This window comes from Molossus molossus, unplaced genomic scaffold (genome assembly GCF_014108415.1).
Source record: "Molossus molossus isolate mMolMol1 unplaced genomic scaffold, mMolMol1.p scaffold_m16_p_4, whole genome shotgun sequence".
Classification (NCBI taxonomy): Eukaryota; Metazoa; Chordata; class Mammalia; order Chiroptera; family Molossidae; genus Molossus; species Molossus molossus.
The window spans coordinates 42,154,140-42,175,956 of NW_023425377.1; the positions used below are offsets into that span (position 1 = coordinate 42,154,140).

General features: G+C 47.5%; 1 protein-coding gene across 3 annotated transcripts in view; it reads right to left on the minus strand.

Annotated features, from left to right (window-relative positions):
- Window positions 1–19,297, minus strand: part of SLC22A4 (solute carrier family 22 member 4) — a 42,499-nt gene extending 23,202 nt beyond the window's left edge. Inside the window, exons 1-4 of one of the 3 annotated variants that reach the window (XM_036281689.1) lie at window positions 9,470–9,487; window positions 7,264–7,344; window positions 4,822–4,925; window positions 3,192–3,346 (exon numbers count right to left, since the gene is read on the minus strand). In XM_036281689.1, the coding sequence (XP_036137582.1) occupies window positions 3,192–3,346; window positions 4,822–4,925; window positions 7,264–7,344; window positions 9,470–9,472 (343 nt within the window). In that variant the 5' untranslated portion in view covers window positions 9,473–9,487. Of the gene's footprint in view, window positions 1–3,191; window positions 3,347–4,821; window positions 4,926–7,263; window positions 7,345–9,469; window positions 9,488–18,706 lie in introns of those variants that run through there. The other 2 variants (XM_036281688.1, XM_036281690.1) reach the window with 2 other exon arrangements.
- Window positions 19,298–21,817: the final 2,520 nt, after the last annotated feature.

The following is a 21,817-nucleotide window of genomic DNA, read 5'->3' on the forward strand; positions in this document are numbered from 1 at the left end:
AACATACAGGGCATCTTTTGGGAGTGATGAAAACATTCTGGAGTTAAATAGAGTTGATAGTTGCACAGCTCTGTGAGTATACAAATAACCACTGAGTGATAAACTTTAAAAGAGTAAGTATTATGATTGGCAAATTATATCTAAATTTAAAAACATTTAAAAAATATGTGGCTAACAAAGGCTGCAAAATTGATAGTTAAATTTCGGTTTTGACTGAGCTTCCTGGTAGCCAAAGTAATAAAGGAAATTTTGTCAGTTGCATGCTTATCAAACGAAGCAGAGCTTTAAATAGTTCAACATACGGGAACAAATACTGCCTAGGAGGTTGATGTGAGGAGTACCTGGAAAATGCTAAAGTAATGGATTAGTCAAGATAGGAAGCAGTTAAGTGTGTGAAATAAATTTAAGCAGCTGGTTATGAGGGCTGCTGCTGGCATTTATCCACAAAGCTGTGGACAGGTTGAAGGCATTATTTCTGGGAAACTGTAGGAGATTGTGATGGCAGCTGGGGTGTGGGAAGGGACAGTGTCCTTGGTTCTCAGTGGTCATTTCCTCCTAAACCAGCATCATTCAGGCAGCTTCCTCCTTTCCAGGTGTAGCCACTTTATGTTCCCTTGAGTGGCACTGCTCCTTTTGTCCCTTTGCTTGTGTCCTAGGACTCTGGCAAGCTTTTTAAAAAGCAGAGCAAAGAGAGGATCCATTTCTGTACCACGTAGAGAATGGGAATAGGTCAGCTTCCTGAATGAATGTGAAGACTCTTAAAACTGGAGATTATCAGTATAGTCTTGCCAGGTTTTCTCTAGAACCAGAGGGTAAAGTGAAGGCCTAGACAGAACCTGTGAGCCCGGATAGCAAGCTTTGGTTTATTTTACTCAAAACTAGAAATTCACAATTTCAGCCCTGAAACACCAGAGGGAGCTGTTGTGCTGCAGGGAAGCTGGCCACAGCTGTGCCTGGTACTGGGTCCTGTCACCTCACTGAACACCAGGCGCAGAGGAAGGAGCCCAGGGGGTGGGTTGGTTTTTAGCGACTCTCTTAAGAAGTTTGGACCTGATAACCCAACACAAAGAGTCCCATACAAGGAAACAAAATCAATAGCTTCCCACAGAGCACAACTGAGTAAACACCACAGCCAGGGAAGCTCCTAGAGCACCCTGCAACAGCCTCAGGCCTGGGCTGATGGAAAACCTGCTACACCTAGTGTCCTGCCCACCGATCCTGGCTGTACATCTAGGCTCTGACTGGTCATCCACAATCTTACTTTCCCTTCGGCCCTCGCCCTCTTCTCAGCACGGGCAGCAGGGAGCAGGCTGTAGTGTCAGGGCCAGCGGGGCAGGACGTTCTTGCAGGGCACTCAGGGTCGGCTGTCTGGCCTCATCCACTCATACAGGGAAGGATCCATGGCCCCAGAAGCACGCTGTGGCGCTGGAAAGGCAGGTCTCAGAACCAGTCTTTCAGCAGAATCTGAGTGATGCCTTGTCTGGCACAAACCCCACCTGGCTCCCAATCCCAATAACAGGGCCTCTCTGGCTTTACCATAATTCTCTGCCTTCTACTTCAAGGGGTCCTTTATGTCCTCCTGAGAGGACGTGCTGGCCTCTGGCAGGGTTTTCTGTTTTGAGGAGTCCTGTTTAGTCTTGGGACCAAGCAGAACCATACATTGGGCTTTTCAGATATGGAAGGTGGATTCTGTGGGATTTAGACAATGAGAACAATAGGCTTTGCTGTGCCCCCAAACCCCATGTACTTGGGGCCATCAGACATTAGGAGGTTGCAATTTCTGCCTTAAATCCCTCTAATCTCCAGTTTCCAGCACCACTGTCCTGAGGTCTCTGTGTTCTCTATACAAACGACTTCCTTAAAAACAAAACAAAACAAAAAAACCTGCTCCCCTCTTTCCCAGGGGACGAAGAGAGGCCCCCTTCCTGCTGCAGCCTGTGAAGAGGGTGCTATCTGCCAGGTCCATGTGGCTTCAACATGCTCTCCCCTTACCCCTCTCAGACACTGAAGGTGGGCCCATGGCAAGGGGTTCTTACAAATGATTAAAGGAGTGGAATTTGAATAATTCCATCTTCGAAACCTGACAAAGGATGTACATATCCTAAACTAAGAAAACGCAGCATCTTAAATCCAACAAACCGTCCAGACTCCTAAAAGCAATCAGAATCATCTACCAGACCAGACTTTTGAGATAAGAAGAATCATTAGACTTTTATTAAAGGGGCACTGCCAACAACCACACTGTGACAACAGAGATAATGTGGGATAGCACCGAGCCCACAAGGATATATTATCACACTAGACATTATGGGATTTTGGTGTCTATTGTCCCAGAGGTGCCCTTCATCTCCCCTTTTCTCACCCATTCAGAGAACAGGTGGGTTCAGAGAGCATGTTAGGGGCTCTCACTCCTGTGGACTCCCTGATCAACCTGCCTGGAGCTCACCTCCCTCCCAGGAAAAGCTGGCGAGGGCTCTGGGGGCCTCCTCACAGCCTTTAGCTTGTAGCCTGATATTTCCAAAGCAAGGCTGCTGCTAGGAGATGGGATTCCTATCAGCAATGAGGCTGGTCCTGCACACAGCTGATATGCCCCAGGGATGGGCTGTGGCTCAGGGTGAGAGCAGATCTGCCCAATGGTGGCGATGGCGGGCTGGCATGTGCTCCTGTCCGACACGTGCCTCTTCCACCTGGGTACTGGCCACACCAACTATCTCAAGTACCTTCATGGGCTACACACAGCTGCCAGGAACACTCTTTTGCCTGCCCTGTCCCAGGCAGAAGTCTCACGTTTTCACAGCTCAGATCACAGACACCCCAGGCCATCCCTCCCCCAAGACCCCCCACTTTATGCTTCTCTCAAGCCCTATTATCCTGAAATGTATCTCAGTTATTATGTGGCTGGTTCACACCGGCTTGAGCTCTTATTCACAACCACATTTCAGGACCTAGCATAGAGCTGGCTCCCTGTGAGTGCCTGCCTTGCCATGGCTGGATCAAAGAACCTGTAGCTACAGCCCCCCACGCCCCACCCCATATCCCAGGCTGATCCCATTTTGGAAGCACAGTTCATGGTTTGAGGTGCTTCCTCCTGTGCTGAGTAAGAGCACTCCCTGTGCCTTTTTCGGTGGCCCCCTCTTCCTGGACCTCTCAGAGGGTTGGAAGAAGCCCCAAGGGTCAGAAACCATTCCTACCTAGTATGAAGGCGACCACATAGTTGGAGATCTGGCCCATGCCGACAATGACAAATAACACGGTGAACATCTCCCAGTTGACGGAGAAAATCTGCAGGAAGCTGAAGCCAGTCTGCACAGCCATGGTTGCAAAGAGGATGCTCTTCCTGCCAAACCTGCAGAGTACAGCACAGCACAACACTTGGGCGTGCAGTCACAGCAGCACTGCAGCTCGGGGCGAGTCGGGCTCGCTGCAGACTTTTCTCCCTGTCATTCACATCCTCCCAGGATCCTCCTTGGTGAGGCCACAGACACCCATCTGCCCAGGAACTACCTTTTGAGATTCTAAGCCTCCTGTGGAAGCACCATATTTCAAAAGCAGAGCAACTTATGCATGGACCATGTGGAAATCACTTAAGAAAGAGCCACAAGTGGGAGCTGCCACCACATTTCTAGAAGGTGGATACAGTACAGATTGCAGACATGTTTAATATCAGCAACATAAGAATTCTGTCAATCCAGAATCAAGACTCCCTCTATGACAGTGGTCTTCAACCTTGGCTGCACTTGGAATCACCTTAAAAAAATACTGGTGCTTGCCTGGCCGGTGTGGCTCAGTGGTTGAGCATTGACCCATGCACCAAGAGGTCGCTGGTTTGATTTCTGGTCAGGGCACATGCCCAGGTTGTGGGCCAAATCCCCAGTTGGGCATGCTGGAGGCGGCCAATTGATGTTCTCTCTCATCGATGTTTCTGTCTCTCCTTCTCTCTTCCTCTCTCTCTAAAAGCCAATAAAGAGAGAAAAAAAAACCCAAAACTGGTACCTACATCTGCCTCCTGAGATTCTTATGTCTGGGATACAGTTTGGACATAGGGATTTAAACAATTTTTTCAGGTGAGTGTAATGTGCAACCAAAATTGTGTATATTTCCCACTGCTCTATGGGAAGTGTAGCTTCCAACAATATTCATTAGCAACCCTGTAGTTGGCTTAAGTCTGAATTTCATGTTTTGATAGCGACCAATGGGAGGAATGAAGCACAGGTATGAGTAGAACAGTCTCCCACCCCATTTTCCAAACTCAGGTCTCAGGCTGTTGAGCTTGGGGTCCCACTGGGCTTTGTAACTAGGTGAGGGACAGCCACCCCTCTGGGTCTTCCCCAATACTGCCATTTAGCATTCCCACCTTCCTGCTCTAGTCCCCACAGAACACTCAGGGATCAGTGTGCACTTCTCCTGGAGTTGTGATGCTGTCTCCTCTAGACTGTGAGCTTCAGGTCGGCTCTGTGGCCCCCGAGCCTGGTCAAGGGCACGACCCACAGCAGAGGTGGCACACAGTTAGCTCACTGTCTGGCCCTAACTCTGGCTGTTTGTGGACAGATCATATGTCATCAGAGAATTAGGGCTGGGGTGGGAGGCATACCCTTTCTGAGGGGTTTGGTAATATGAGGATTCCACTTTGCAGTGGGTCCCAGAAAGGGGCTGAGGGCAGGAAGAACAGGAGACATCATGACTCCTCCAGTTATTGACTTATTGGCCCGACGGGCCTCCCTTTCTCTGGGTGGAAATACCTTGAATTCAATCCAACACCAAGACAAGCAGGGAACTGACAAGGGGCCCTATCCCACCTTTCTTCCCTCCTAGCCTCCTTACCTGTCTGACAGCTGCCCAGATACGAAGGAGCCAAAAAGCACGCCTACGAAGAACAGGGAGGAGGTGAGGGGCGTCTTCCAGTCTTCCTCACACACCAGATTCCACTGCCAGGGAAAACCACAGAAGTGTGAGCCCAGCTTCCCAGCAGGCGCAGCCCAGCCCAGCCCAGCTCCGAGGGATATTAGTGTAGCAACCAGGGCAGGCTCGCTCGCCATTGCGCAAAGGGCCTGTGCCTCATAGCCCTGGGGTGTACTCCTGACTACTGACACCTTTTACTGGAGCAAGCCACTGTCCTCCCTGAGAACCCCCTTACTCTTCTGAACGGGAGGGTGACGCCTCTGGCCCTGCTTACATGGCACAGCGAGAAGTGAGCGAGGCCGTGGCTGTGACTGGTGACCCCAGCTGCAAAGTAGAATGAAGCAGAGGTGGCATGTCTACTTCAGAAGGCATCAGAGCATGGAAGGGACGTGGTAGAAACTCCTGAGGGGCAGGACAGTGGGCATGGTCACTTGGTCCAGGTGCAAAAGTTTCCTCTGCCTTGTTGAAAGTGCAAGCGGTCCCAGGGGGTCTGTAATTATATGCTCTTCGGATGGGAGACCCCTCCGAAGAACGCTGTGCTGCTTGATCCAGTCATACCAGAAGCCTGGATCGGGGCCCTACTGAGCCAGAGGGGGTGCACCTTATCTCCCATCTACACACCTCCATTCTCCTTCCTACTGAGCCTTCCCAGAAGTGGGGCCCTCCCATTCCCCCTGGCCCCTGGGCTGCTGTAGCCCTAACAAGTCTCTGCTGGTTGAGACACAGAATGAGGGTTTCAGTCAGAGTTCTAGTTCCTCCCAGCTCTTGACTTAATTTGATTCAGCAAAATCACAAGGGAGGTTGCAAAAATTTCAACATGTGTTCAATGGACTTCAATTTATTTAAAAAAATAAGCAGGTGCCAATGAGCATTTGGGGGCTGTGGGTGAGGAGGTGGTTGTGTGTGGCCAGATGATCGGTTTAGAGCAGCGATCTTCAAGTAGTGTGCCACGGGTACTGACTCTTTCCCCTTAGCTTGTCGGATTAAAAAATAACAACCACCAACATGATTATAGTTGTCTGGTGTGAATGAATCAAAATTATACCTATTTTTTTTGTCAGATTGGAAAAAATATATTTTTGGTGTGCTGCAGAACGTTAGTAATTAGTTTGTGAGCCATGAGATGGAAAAGGCTGAAAACCGCTGATCTAGAGGAAAGAGCCCTGCCTCCCGCCCCACCCCCATCCCAGCTCCCCTTGCTGGTGGTGATGCTTCATGACAGTCACAAAGCATTTGGTTCTTAACGCTCACCATTTCCCTAAAATAAATTTAAAAATAAATTCACATATTTCGAACACACCTCATTTTGCAGCAGAGTGAGGTGTGTATAAGAACAAATCCAAAAGAAAAGTGTAAAACAAAAAGCCAAGGGAATTGGGGCAAACAGAGCACAGGGGAGGAGGGCTGCAAAAGAACCAACCCGAGGGTAGACTGACCACCGGCTGCCCAGCCCAGGGGCCGGCCTACTCACCAGAGAGGCCCTGAGACTGGGCTCGGAGTGTCCTAGCCACTCAGCACTCAGGACCACAGTGCACAGTGATCAACTCCTTCTGCAAAAGCTCAGTTTTCCTGAGTACTGAGAGCTGAGAGAAGTCTCTCTTAGACACTTTGCTCTGCAAAGGGGTCACTCTGTGATGTTGAGGATAGTGTCCTTGAGAACACCCCTATCCTAAAGACAACAGCAAGATTTATGAAGCTGCCTTCTTGGTACCCGTGATGCTGGCCACAGGGGGGACTTCCAAGCACAGCTCTGCAGAAGAAAACAATGCGGCCCAGGAAGTCAGCTCTCTATCCTTCAGGCACAATCCAAGGAGAAATCGGAGTCCATGCCCAGAGCAGGGTTTCTTCACCTGGGGTCCCTGAATGTGCATCAGGGGAAAGGTCACAAACCTCCAAAACTGAACGGCCAGATTCATGGGCCTGGGCAGCCCAAGGATTGAAAAAGGAAAATAGGACATGTGCCTGAATTAATAGCCACTTGCTACCAAAACTCACTAGCCAAAGTGTCAGAAAAGAGCTTGGGATTTGTTCCAACACACAGCAAGATTAGCAATTGAGATTCCAAAACCTCATGGTGTGGAATGTGACTCATTTTGCAGAAGAGTAAACTGAGACTCTGAGACTGGGGTTTGTCTGAAGGTACAGCAAGTAAAAAGGCATGTGAGTTACCACTCAGGTCTCTGAACTCAACCTTGTACGCATTTCCTGCTTTGGGCAAACAAAATGAACTTCCATCGCACACACTTCGGCAAGGACTGTGACAGCAGGACTCGGGGTGGGAGCCTCTACCACAGCCTCCGGCCTTGGACAGAGCTAAGATCTCCAGCTTGGTAGGAGTATTAATGTGTCCTTTTCAATCATCACCATTCCATCTGCAGTGGAGCAGAAAAGCTCTTCAAAGAGCATATGGTCTCTCTTCTTTGCGGTTTTTGGAACTTTTTCTGCCTTAGAGGAGAGATAAGACAGAGACAGACAGGAAAGAGGAAGGCTGTCAGGTGTGGGGCCAGGCACTGCATGAGCAAAGGCCGTGGACAGGACTGGCTACCTACTTCGCAAGTCCTGTGCAAACTGACTCTGGAGGAAACCCCTTGTTCAAAATTATTAAGAATTTCAAGATGTCAATATCAGAACATTAAAACCAAGCGTGGGCCCTGTGTGACTGCACAGCTTGCGTGCCCAAGAAGTTGGCTCCAGTAGTGGGTCGAACCTCGTCTCTTTGGGAATGGAGCAGGGGAAGCAGTTCTGAATCGAAGTGCTGGGAAGGTGAATCAAGAACCAGCTCTCCACCATTCTCTTATTGGAAGCCATGTAGTCATGGCTCTAGGTCCCCTTTCCTCCTTGAAGAAGGGTTTACGCAGCCCTGCCAATATCATGCTACACAGGAGGTGGCCATGTGTGCACCGGCCTCCTGCCCCAGGCACATGCAAGCTGCCCTCTACCTTTAGAGATCCTGCTCATACCCAGCAGAAGAAGGCAGCTGGACCTCAGGGCTATCAGTGGTAGGCTCCATGGCTGGGCCCTCTCTTGGGGAGTTGCTGTACCCAAGGAGTCTTTTTGGAAAGCTGGAAAGGGCCTGGTAATAGGACACAGGATTAGCAAAGTTCCAGCTGAGACTCATGGGGTTTTCATGTCAAACACTAACATTTCTGAAACATAATCCACCCACCCCACCCACCCTCTGGACAAAGAGGGGAATGTGGCAACCAAGTGGCCCAAGTTGTGCAGGGTGGGGCACTGGATATGCCTTCCCAGGCTTACTGTGTCCTTCTCATCCTCAGGGTTTCAGACCAAGATTTCCCCAACAGAGCAGAGTGAGCTCCATGTAGCTGGACCAGCCAGCCTTCAGCTCTGCTTTTAGAAATAAAAACGCAGGCCACCAGGTAAAAAGGGATGGGAGGTTATTGTTGCCATAGAAGGATGTGCCTCTCATCCCTCCCAATAGTAATAATGGGAATGAAAACTACAGTGTATTGAGTGCTAATTGTGTGCATTGTATTGTCTCATGTGATCTCAAAGTTGCCATGTGCAATGAGTACTCTCTTCATCACCATTTAGAAATGAGGAAATGAAGGAACAGAGCATTGAAGTGACCAGTCCACGTTCTAGTGGACTGGTAAAGGGAATTGCTTAATCATTTATCCAACCATCACTGAGCACCAGCTCTGGGCCAGACTCTGTGTGGGGCACAAAACAGACATGGTTGCTGCCTCCACAAAGCTCAAGGTCAAGCATACTTTATAGGACAGATCAGGTATGCACATGTGCATGCATTAGCCCAACAGTGCTGGGTGGGGCAGGCTCTGTCCTGGGCCACTGTGCCCTTGCTCTTTGGCTAGAGCAGAAAAGAGGCACCCCTTCCTCATTCTTCTCCAGATGGACCTATTCATATAATTATTTGAGATAACTGATGCTTGCACAAGGCTAGGTACATGGTGGATTCTTAACAAATTGTTGATGAACAAATGTTGAACAATTAGGAGTAATCGAAGATAAATTTGGAAAATGTGTGGTGTCACTTTCTGTCCTTTGAAAGTCACCTTCAACTTAAACTCTACAAGTAGCCACAGTTTTAGCCTTCACCAAAGGTGTAAAGGACCTAAAGAACTGCAGAGAACTAACTCTGGAAGGCAGTCTGATGTTGAGCAAAGAGCACAGGCTCTTTTGGGTTCTGCCACTTAGGGCTATGTGGCTTTGGTCTATTCATTCACCCCTGTCAGCCTGGTTTTTCCTCTTCAAAGAACAGACAGTAAATATTCCTTGGTGGGGACACTGTGAGCATTGGACAGGAAATGTAAGTAGAGTGTCTCACAGTGTCTGACATATTACAAGCCTCATTAAATGGCAGTTCCCTTTCTACCAACTTCATACCTTTGTCCTAAGCAAAACCATGACTTAGGACAAACAGCATGAATGAATAAGCAAAACAGGTTACACTTAAACCAGACTAAGCAAAAGAGATTCTTAGAAACAAGAACTTTGTATTCAATGATCAAAAGGCTTTTCCCATAAGATATAAAATCCCTTTATAAAAGGACTTCAATCTCAGAGATGAGTGTAAATAAAAAATTACCATTCATCCACTTAAGAGTAAAAAATGGATTTCAATTGCATCCTCTTATAGTTATTTTTCATTCTTGGGCAAATAGGAAGTAGTAGTTAGTTCATAATAGAATATACATCACGCCAATTTCTTCTTTATAACTTAGTTGTTATTTAAAGCTGAAAATTTCTTGACCACTGGGAACAAAGAAGCTGGCTATTTAATTCTTTGTGTTTATAAAAGCTATATTGAGATATAATTTACATGCCATAAAATTTACTCTTTTACTGTGTACAGTTCAGTGGTTTTAGTATATTATTCACAGAGTTGTGCAACCATCAGCACTATCTAATTTTAGAATGTTTTCACCACCCCTGAAAGAAACCCTATACCTATTAGCAGTCAGTTCCCATTCTCTTACTCCAGTACCTGGCAACCACTAATATACTGTCTCTATAGATTTTCCTGTTCTGGACGTTTACTGTAAATGGAATCATATGTGGTCTTTAATGATTGGATTTTCTTCACTTAGTATAATGTTTTCAAGATTCATCCATGTTGTTGTAGCATGTATCAGTGCTTCATCCCTTTCAATGGTTGAATAATATACCATTGTATAAAATACCACATTTCATTTAGCCATTCATAGGTTGATAGACATTCGAGCTGTTTCTACTTTTTGGCTATTGTGAATAATGGTGGTATGAACTTTTGTGTACAAGATAATGCATGCACATATGTTTTTATTTCTTTTCAGTATATATGTAGTAGAGTTGCTGGGTCATGTGGTAAATCTATGCTTAACCTTTTGAGGAACTCCCAAACTGTTTTTTAAGTGGCTATACCATTTTGCAATCCCAATAACAATGAATGAGGGTTTCAAGTTCTCCCGATTCCTACCAACATTTGTTATTGTATGTCTTTTTTAATTTTAACCATCCCATTGGGTGTTAAGAAGTATCTCATTGTGGTTTGATTTGCATTTCCCTAATAATTAATAATGTTGTGTTGAATCCTCGCCCAAGGACATTTTTCCATTTTTTGTTAAGATAGAGTGGGAGGGAGGGAGGAGGGAGAGAGAGAGAGAGAGAGAGAGAGAGAGAGAGAGAGAGACATCGACGTGAAAGGGACACGCTGCCACCCGCACGACCCAGTCAGGGCCAGGGACAAACTGCAACAGAGGTACGTGCCCTTGGCAGGAACCGAACCTGGGTCTCTCTGGACCGCAGGCCGATGCTCTAACCGCTGAGCCAAACCGGCCAGGGCTTAATTTTTATGTATAAATTTAATTTTATCTCTTAATTGGTATTCTATATTTGATGAGACATTGTCATCATACCTTCTTTTACTTTTTAAAGTATGCGTCTTTGAAGTCTTTGTTAATGTGACATCTGAGCCCCTTCGTTCAGTTTCTGTTGCTTGCTTTTCCACTGTGTATGGGTCATATTTCCCTGTTTCTTTGCATATCTTGTAATTTTTTTGTTTAAAATTGGATATATTAGGAAATACATTGTGGAAACTATGAACATTGAATCCCACCCACACCCTAGAATGGCTTGTTTTTTGTTATTGTTGTAGTACAATTTAAAATCCAAAGTCTGGGATTAAAAATTTTGTTTTCTTTATTGACTTTAGAGAAAGAGGAAGCGAGAGGGAGAGAGACAGAAACATTGATGAAAGAGAACATTGATTGGCCACCTTCTGCATGTCCCCCACTAGGGATTTGGCCCACAACCTGGGCCCTGACCAGGAATCAAATTGGTGACCTCTTAGTGCATGGGTTGATGTTCAACCACTGAGCCATAGTGGCCGGGCGAAATGCTTGTTTTTATTTGCCTGTTGATTTGTTTAATGACTTGGCTGAATGCTTAGTGATGTTTGGTTCCCCTTCAGTGTGAAGCCTAGAGAAAGTTTTTCAGAAATATATTTTTTTAAAAATGCAAACACGCTCTGAAAACTACAAAGCATACTTGAAAAAGAAGTCAAGACCTAAATAAACGGAAAGATATCTCATGTTCTGTTCATGAAGCAGAAGACTTAATATTGTTAGAGTGGTAACACTCTCTAAGCTGATCTACAGATTCAACACAAAAGATGCTCAATATTATTAGTCATTAGGGAAATGCAAATCAAAACCACAATGAAATACTTCTTAACACCCATTGGGATGGTTAAAATTAAAAAGACATACAATAACAAATGTGGTAAGAATAGGGAGAAATTGAAACCCTCATTCATTGCTATTGGGATTGTAAAATGGTACAGCCACTTAAAAAACAGTTTGGTCTTCAACTTCTGCACACTGTTTTGAATGAAGTTATTTCCTATAGGGACAGCTTCAGAGCTCTCTGTTCTAATGGGACTATCTTTCCGTGAGCAAAATATCTGAGCTCCTGCTTCAGAGCTGCCCTCAGAGTGACACCCCTACTTTATGAGTTGAAAGCTGGGTGGAGGTAGTAGCTTCTGTCTTCTCAGCTTGCCTCTCTTGCCATGGAACCTCCACCCTACAAATGAGCTGGAACAAGGGTCCCAATATTCTTAGCTTATGGAATCTGGGGTAGAGCTGCCACCATATGATTAGGGGCTGATTAGAGGATGGGATCCCCCAATCTCCTGGCTTCATTCACCAGGAATTAAGCTTCTGCAACTTGGAGTTCAGGGGATTGAGGTGGGCTAAAACTTAAAATGTTCTCAGTATCTTTTTTTCTTCATAGTAGAGGTAAAGAAAAAGCAACCATAGGTGGACAGGCCTCAGCAAAGAGTTCTGTGGTCACTGAAGGCTTACGCAAAGTGAAAGACCCAGGGGGTTGAGTGGAATGGTAGGGAGGGAATGGAGAACTTGAGGGGAGGAGAAGGGGCGCTCAGGGACCTGGCTCTACTCTTGCACCCCAACATGGAATCCATCACAACTCTACCAGGCTCCACTCTGGTAATGTGAGCAAATAAATGGGGTCTGTGTCACTGTGAATCTTTCCTATAGTCTGGCAAACACAGAGCAATGAACCACTAGTCTTGGGCTGTCTATGAGAATTGCTGGGGCATATGAGTCAACCCAGCCTCCCCCTAGAGCCTCCATTCTCTTCGCATTATCTCTGCTCCAAATAAGGATTCTTGCGTAAAACTACACGAGCGTTTCAGATAACAAGGCAGGCCTGCACTAGCCTTCAATAAAAATCAATTTGGCCTATCATGAGGGACATATTATAGTCCTTTCAGAGGCCTGAGGCATCTGCAGTTTCTCTGATCAGCCCTGCCAAAGTCTTGTTTTTTGACAACCTACCTCTTGGACTCTGTGAGGGTTCTGCTGCCCACCAGGAGGGAGGGACAAAGTTTGTTTATCCAAAAACTTGGCAGGAGGTGTAAGTGAAGCAGCCTCTGGACAAAGACACATTCTGAGATCCTGGTGGTCATTGTCTGGAAGAACATAGCTGAGAGGCCACTGGCAAACTGTTTAGGGTGTGACAGCTGACAAACAAACAGGAAGCACATTCAAGCCAGAGCTGGGGAATGCCCCTGAGTTTTCTCTATTTGTTCTTTGGCAAGATCTTTCTGAAGCATTGATTGGAAATAAAAGTCTTGCTGCTGTTGGCTGGAGGCAGAGTTCTCCACACCTTACTCCCTCTGGAATCTGCCAAGGGGCAGGTCTGGGTGTGAACCGCGTTAATAGTCAGGCTGACCTGATAACCAGGCTGTCAGCCTCTACAATGGCCAGCAGTATCCTAAGGCAAATGACAGGCCTGATGGAAAGAAAACAGCCTAAACCAGCCTACTGCACAAAGTCTTCACCTTTGCCAGAGCCCAGCCAGGCCCAGCCAGACCCCAGGGGAGGCACATCCCTATGTGTTGCCATATGCACTCCCATGTAGTGACCAGCCAGACGCCAGGCTCAGTCTATCCCATTGTTCCCTCCTTTGCTGCTCCCAATGCCTCCATAAGTGTTGTTAGCAGAAATGGGGCCAGATGTTCCTACCTCATAACTTGGGTGGGTGGAAATCAGTGTGTCCTGCTCTGTTCATCCATGCCTTGACCCCAGACCCCAGGAAAGATGCACAAGTCTAGTGCCTCCAAAGGTCCAGGCCCTTTGCTGGAGATTCTTTCATGGTTAAAGGCGTAACCAACAGCAGCTCCACCTATGGGTTTCTAGAGGAAGCACCTAGTGGCTGGAGAGGTTATAAGTCTGTTTGGTGAGGAAGCAGCCCTGCCTCAGGCCTCTGGTGGCTTACCACAGAAGGCTGGTCCTGCCCCAGGCTGGTGGCTCGGTTGGAGCATAGTTCCATACACCAAAAGGTTGTGGGTTCGATTACCAGTCAGGGTACATACCTAGGTTACAGGTTTGATTCCCCGTCTGGGTGCATACGGGAGGCAACTGATCAATGTTTCTCTCTCGCCTCTCTCTCTTTAAAAATCAATAGACATATCCTTGGGTGAGAAAGAAGGAGGAGAAAGAAGAGGAGGAGGCTTGTCCTTACCAAAACCAGGCTCTCTCAGGGCCTCTGGAGCATGGGGCCGAGAAGTGGTACCTGGTTCAGAAATGACTGCATAGTTTTCCCAGCCCATGGACTAAAGGGGGTCAAGGCTACCTGATGTTCCATGGGAAAAGAGGATGTGCTTGAAGCAGAGGCCATCCATGCTTAGATCCTGGCCAGAAGCTAGGCTCACCCCTACTGCTCAGCCTGTGGCCCTTCTGATGAATCAAGGCCCCTGGAGAACAGGGCATGTGCTGCCCTCCCTGCTCCTTCAGCCTCAGGGCTGGAGGTGAGCTTCCTCACAGACAGGGCCTTTGTTCTCTGGGGTCCATAACACTGTAGGGCCATATAGAGGGCCATGCCCATGGAGACTGGTCTCACCACTGCAGTAGGTCTCAGTGAGAAGTACTCCAACACCATACAGTCTGGAATGTTTGGGGTCCCTTCCTTCCCCAACAAAAGCTTCAGTCTCACCTGTTGGGCCAGATTCAGCCTCTTCCCATTCCTGCTCCTGCTCCTGCTCCTGTGGTGGCTGGCACTGCTCCCCAGGCCAAGCACAGGCTCCTCCAGCCCTGACTCCAGAGACAAGTTGCCTTACCCTGACTTTTACATTCTTCATTCTTACCCTTATAATAAAAAATAATTTGCTTTAAGCTAGCACAACTGAAGCAACAGAATAAATTAGGATAGTATTAGATTATAACTCAGGGAACAAAATAAATACACGTGAGTCTGTAGTGATATAAAGTAATACTTGTATAAATAAATAAATGGGATTGAAGGGAAAGGTCTTCTTTGCAGAATTCTGATCGATAAATTGGAAAGAATGTGGAAGATGCAAAAATCACCACTAGGCAACTGCCACAGAAATAATTGGTATAGTTGGGGAATCAGGATATTTGTAGAGTCTCAAATTATTTCCCCCAAGATATTCATTAATTATAAAAAGAAAAAAATAGTAGCTTTACAATGGAGAAATCCAGAAGACACCAATTGAAACAAATGATCAAGGTTAACATCACCAGTAATAAGCCATATAGATATCATGTATCCGCTGGTATGATGCCCTGAAGACACATCACTTCCATGGTATTCTTACCCAAAACTCACAAACTCAATCTCATTGTGAGACAAATCACAGAAATCCAAACTGAGAAACACTCATCAGAATAACTGATTGATTCATAGAAAGTGTCAAGGTAAAGATAAGGAAAAGACTAAGAACATAACAGTCTGAGGAATGGGGTAGTTCCAGAGATGTGGAAGTGGGGTACAGATGTCAATCCCCAGAAGAGGGGGTGGTGGGGGAGAGATAAACCAAGAATTTATATGCATGTATACATGAACAGTGGGCATGGACAACAAACTGGGGACAGGGCAGGGAGGGAGGGGGAATCAGTGGGGGAAAAAGGAGAAACATCTGTAACAAAAATTAATTAATAAAAAAAAAAAAAGACGAAGGAACTATCATCATGGATTGAAGGAGACTAAGGAGACATGACAACCAAATAAAATGTAAAATCCTGGATTAGATTCTAAAACAGAAAAAGGACATTAGTGGAAAAACTGGGGAAATTCAAAGTCCGAAATTTAGTTAATAAATTTAGTTAATAATAATGTTAACCAACATTAATTTCCTGGTTTTAATAAATGAATTATGGTTATGTAAATTGTGAACATTTACAGTAACCTGGGTGAAGTGTATATGTGAATTCTCTATGCTACTTTCACAACTTTTCTCCAAACCAAAAGTTATTTCAAAATAAAATAAATAAAAGCAATTCTTGCCCTGGCCGGTTTGGCTCAGCAGTTAGAGCGTTGGCCTGCGGTCTGGAGAGACCTGGGTTCGGTTCCCGCTAAGGACGCGTGCCTCAGTTGCAGTTTGTCCCCGGCCCTGGTTGGTCGTGTGGGTGGCAACCACTCGATGTATCCCTTTCACGTCTATGTTTCTCTCTCTCCCTCCCACTCTATCTGAACAAAATATCGAAAAAAAATGTCCTCGGGTGAGGGTAAAAAAAAAGCAATTCTTAGTTACTGCACAGGACGAATAAGCCAGACTTCACAAACTACCCCTGAAGAAGGAAACTTACCATATACACACACAGACAGATGCATCCATTTTATGTATATACCACATTTCATTTTCCCATTCATCCATTGATAGACACTTGGGTTACTTTCACTTTTTGGCTATTGTGAATAATGCTGCAATGAACAAGGGTGTACAAATATCTCTCCAAGACCCTGCTTTCAATTCTTCTGTACATATACCAAGAAGTGGTATTGCTGGATCATATGGTAATTCTATTTTTAATTTTTTGAGGATCTGCTATATTGTTTTTCATAGTGCCTGCACCATTTTACATTCCCACTAACAGTGCACAAGAATTCCAATTTCTCCATATCCTTGCCAACACTTGCAAAATTTCTGTTTTGGGTTTTGTTTGTTTTAATATGTTTTTGTTAATTTTTTAAAGAGAGAGGAAGGGAAAGAGAGATAGAAACATCGATGTGAGAGAGAAACATCCATCAGCTACCTCCTGCTTGCCCCTACTGGGGATTGAGCCTGAAACCCCAGCATGTGCCAGGACCTAGAATAGAACTTGGATCTCTCAGTCCATGGGATAATGCTCAATCCACTGAGCCACACCAGCCGGGTGGGTTTTGTTTTTTTGATAGCAGCCATCCTAGTGAGCATGAGGTGATATCTCATTGTGATTTTGATTTGCATTTGTATTACCCTAACGATTACTGATGTTGAGCACATTTTCATACACTTGTACCCCCTTTTATAGATAAGGAAAGTGGGGTTTTGAGCAGTGAAGTCATCCAGGTGGTTAGTGGTGGAGTCAGAAATACATTCTAGTCAGACTCCAGAACTCCTACTGTGCCACTAAGTCTCTGGGGAGAGCTACCCCACCCTAATCCCCTGGGGCTTCTCCTACCTTCCTCCCAACCACCCATGCCCATTTGCCTTTTACTTTACTCCTACCACCCAAAAAGGAAGCAAGGAAGGGAAAGGCTGCTAAAAAAAACAAATCCTGGTGTGTGTGTGTGTGTGTGTGTGATGAAGTGCATCCCTAGAGGTGCCCACAGAGCTCCAGCTTAGCTGCTGATGACACATCCAGGAACTGAGGTGGGATGAGCTGGCTCCCAGTCTTAAAGCCAGGATGTGGGGCAGGGGATGAACAATCAATAGAAGGCCCTGTTAGGGGATCAAAGATAGGCATGGTGCCAGCGGCCACCGTAGGGCCCAAGGTAGGCATGGTGCCAATGCCAGTGGGAGCCTGAGGTGGTCCATAGGCTGAGACTACTTTCCACAGGTTCTGTAGATTCTGCAGCCACCACTCCTGGTTGGCCACCAGACTTTGCCAAAGCAACTCCCACAGGTTCCTCATTAATCTTGCTTTTCACAGCAGCTAGAGGGAGCTCTTTCTAAAAACACAAATCTGGCCCTGTTACCCTTGCTTAGAACGCTTACTATTCTCACAATAAAGTCAATTCTTCTCTGTTCCTATAAGGCCCACTGTGAACTGACCTCTGTAGGCATTTCTGAGCCTTACTCATCATCCTCTGAGCTCCAGTCACCCTGATCTATAGAATTCCATTTCCAGAATCTGCCATGTTCTTTGCTTGGATAAGTCCTGCTCGGATTTCCAGACTCAGCTCAAATTTTATCGCCCCTTCTTGGAGTTTTTCCTCACCCTGTTATCATCACAGAGAGGGTGATATATTTGCTCCAGGTCACACAGCAAGCCAGTCAGAATTTGAATTCACCCTCTAGAACCCTGTTACTAGGGTTAATGTTAGCTCTCTAGGTTACATGGCCAGTGTGCACCCAAAGCATCTGAGCTATAAGATGTCTACAGCTTAGTGCCCAGCACAAAGTCAGCCATGATGTTCGATGATTGTCACACTGTGCTGAGGAAAAGGGATAGCAGAGACCACCCTCAGGTTTTTCTTGGGAGGAACATAGAGCAAAGGAGGGGCCAGAAGCTGGGGAATACTACCTGCCCAATCAATAGCAGGAAACTAGTCTGTGATGATACCCTCCTCAGAAGGAAGCATACCCTGACCCAGCATCTCCTGCCCCTTATCAGATGTGAAGCAGGAAGTGCAGTGGGTGAAGTATGTGTGTATCCTGACTCCTGAAACTTTGAAAACCTGCCACCAAATCACTTAGAATGCTAAGGGACTAGTGGCATAAGCTGGAGCCCCTGTTCATCACTGGGCGGAATGCTCAGAGGGGTGTCTGTCTCTTCATACGTGCCTTGGGGCCATGGTTATCACCTCCTTTGGTTCCCTGCACCCAGCCAGCATCAGCAAGACCTCTTCACCTTTCCAGAGAAACTAGAACTTCAGGATAGGGCCCCAAGCCTCACCATAGACATATGGCAGAGCAGTAGGCCCCCAATGCTTCCAGAAGTCTGTGGCCAGGAACAGGAAGACCTGCCCCTTTATGTCTGCACTTGGGCTCAGCAGCGTCTCCTACACCCCTACTCCTGCCTGGGGCAGGACTTGACGCAGCCTGTACATCTGGGAAGCCTCTCTAGGGCATTATCTAGGCTCTTGAGAAACAACTTCATCTGTTGTGAAATTTCTAAAAGGAAAAGACAGTTGGTGATAACACTCCCTTCTCCACCCCCTCCATACTGGACAGAAAGATCAAGAATTAGCTTCATGTGAGTTCTGTTCTCTTGGGCTGCACACCTGTGTTAGAAGCATAACCCACTGGTGGGCAAACCAGAGTGGAGAGTCTCGAGGGGGACTGACGCAGATGGAGTGTCGCTCACACACTCACCTCGGTCACGATGGTGGACAGGTAGACGTCCTGGCTGAACTCCCAGCCATCCAGGCAGCTCTCCTGCTCCAGCCGCTCCAGGTCCACGTCGCGCCCCGGCTCCAGCCCGAGCGCCGAGAAGTTGGCGATCGCCGCGAGCCGGTAGCGCCGGCAGTTGTGAGGCACCTCGCGGCCGTCCTGCATTCTCAGCGGGACACTGTGGTTGCGCCAGGCGCTGCTCAGGTTCGCGGTGTCCGGCACCCGGCAGCGGTGCTCCGGGGTCCCTGCCAGGAACACGACTGACATACCGTTGAAGCCGTTGGGGATGATGCTGGCGCTGAGCAGAAAGAAGATGAGGCGCTGGAAGGGCCCCCACTCGCCCAGGAAGGCGGTCACCTCGTCGTAGTCCCGCATGCTTCCCGCCGCTGCTGGGCAACTTGCAACTGGAGGTGGTGATAAGAGCGTTCCCCGGGGTGTGTCGCGCAGTCGCGGGCGTTACCCGAGGGTGTCAGAACTTCTCGCGCACAGAGGCTGCGGAAATTGGGACGCGCAATCGGGGCCGGTTCGCGGGAAACCTGCTGCGGGCTCCGGAACGTTCGCTGGGTCTGGACGCAAAGCTGGAAGCTGCCGTAGAAACTCGGGACCACACCCCATCCCGGCCGGGGCTGGAGCTGGGGCTGGGGCTAGAGAAGGGAGGCGAGGGGAGGGAAAGGGAGGGCGGTGGGGCCGGCTGGGGCGGAGCCTCTAGGCCGGCCCCGCCTCTTGCCCCCGCTCGCTGCCTCCGGCGACCCCGCGGTGGACTCTGCTGGCACTTGGAGCACGGCAGGGCCACCTGCGTTCAGGGAGGAAGCTCCGCTCCAGATCGCTCTGCGTCCCCTAAGTGCCGAGCAACCCAACCCGGGCCTCCGAGTTGGGCCCCACAGGGGCAGCGGGAGAAAGGGAGGAGCCGAGGCTGGAAAGCAAAGGCTTCGAGAGGTGGCTCTGGGCCCTCTCCGTGGGCGTCTGCCCCTCGCCCGGGGCAGGGGTCTCTCCGCAGTCCCTTCCAACCCGGAATCTGAGCTCAGCTGGCCTCAGTACGGCGGGCCGCGGACGCAGGACCGTGGAATGGGTGCTCCAGAACCCGTGCGGGCGATGCGGCGACAGATTGCCTCTCCTCTGAGACGCACGCCACGCAAGGGGCCGGCACCAGCTGACAGGGCGCTCACTCCCCACCGGTGCTAGGAAGGCTGGATTCGGTCACCAGCAGGCGGCTCCCAGAGAAGCGCCTTCGGGACTGTCAGGAGCTTCACCTTGAAAAAGGGGAAACAGGCCCAGATTCCGGAAGGGATAAACAAGGTCACACTGCGTCAGAGAGAGGCTGGGACGAAGGGAGGTGGGGAGGTCAGGGGTCGTCCCAAGGTCCTGCCTGGGCTCCAAGAGTATTCAACAGGAGCCTGGCCCACTGTGAGAGCACTTAATGGAGAGGCTACTGACCGCTCCTGGATTCTAATTTTGATCCCTTCGCTCTCTCCCCAGGGCTCTTTATGGGACAGCTGCCAGAGCCTTCTCGGACTGGAAGGCCTCCTCCTGTTGGCAGAAGGGACTGCCCCAGTCCAGGAACTGGGAGGGAGGGGGAGAGGAGAAAGGAGAAAGGTCTAACAGAGTAACCAGACCAGGGACAACAGTCTGCTCAGTGTCCAGGCCTAAGTCCCCTCTGCTGTTGTTAGCTAGCCTTGGGCTGCTGTCAGTGTACTGAGGTGCGTGAGGCAGATGAAACTGACAGGCTGAAGGACCCACCTCTTTGGATATTTTGTACAAGTGTGTTTGCTTCTCTAGACCCTGGTTAAGAGGCTGAAAGACATTCCTGCCTCATTTTTTTGTAGCCTCCAACCTTACCTCTCCTCTTAGCCTGGCTTCCCACCTCCTTGACACCTCGGCTTTCTTGTCTGTAATAACACCACATGTCCTGATGTGCCAGGATAGTTCTGATTTATGCCTAGTAATCCAGCGACATTATTAATAGTACTTCCCTTTACTTTAAAAAGTATTCTTCTTTGAAATATATATATATATATATATATATATATATATATATATATATATATCAGATCTTCTGATTCAATGTCATTTTGTTAAAATTTTGATGAAGAAAAAATGTTGATTCCCAGCCTGGGCCATAGTTTGTGTGGTGTTTTCACATCTTCCCATGTCTGAGTGAGTTTTCTCCAGGTCCTTTGGTTTCCTCCCACATCCCAAAAATGTGCCTGTAAGGTTAATTCATGTGTCTCGATCATCCCAGTCCTAGTGTGTGTGTGTGTGTGTGTGTGTGTGTGTGTGTGTGTATGTGTCCCTGTGATGGAAGGGTGTCCTATCCAGGGTGGGTTCCCACCTTGCACCTTGTCCTTCTGGGATAGTCTCTGGCTACCCATGACCCTGACTTGGAAGAAGCGGGTTGGAAAATAATGATCTTACTTGTTTTTGTTAATTTTTCTTAAGTGTATGTATAGCTCACATTTACTTCAATGTTTACTATTAGAAATGTTTGGGGTCTTTTTTTTTTTTTTAAATTTTCCTTTATTGATTTTAGAGAGAGAGGAAGGGAGAGGGAGAGAGAGATAGAAACATCTATGAGAGAGAACATCGATTGGCCACCTCCTGTGTGCCCCCTACTGGGGATTTGACGCACAACCTGGGCATGTGGGGGAATCAACCTGCAACCTCTTGGTGCATGGGTCAATGCTCAGCCACTGAGCCACACCTGCCCGGCTTTGGGGTTTTTATTTAGAAGTTTGGTGATGTTTTTTGTGGTCAGAAATATGTCATGGGAACTTAACTTTTGTTTATATCAATTAGCTTATGGTAAAATATTGTTTCACTTAAAGTTGAAGTTTCTAAGAACCTATCAATGATGTTACTTGAGTACTTACTGTAATGTGGTCACTATCTTACTTAGCTTGGATTTCATCTTCTCCTCTTCCCCAGTAAAAAAGCAAAGCTTGAAACGATAACTATGTGGAGTAGTTTATTTTAAGTAGTAATTCTAGAGAAAGGCATGAGAGACTGGGGAGAGTAAATGGGGAAGGAGGAAAGGCCAACACAAGACTGTGTAATTGAGTTGGTCATTGGCCATGACCAGGATCAGTGACAGTGTTG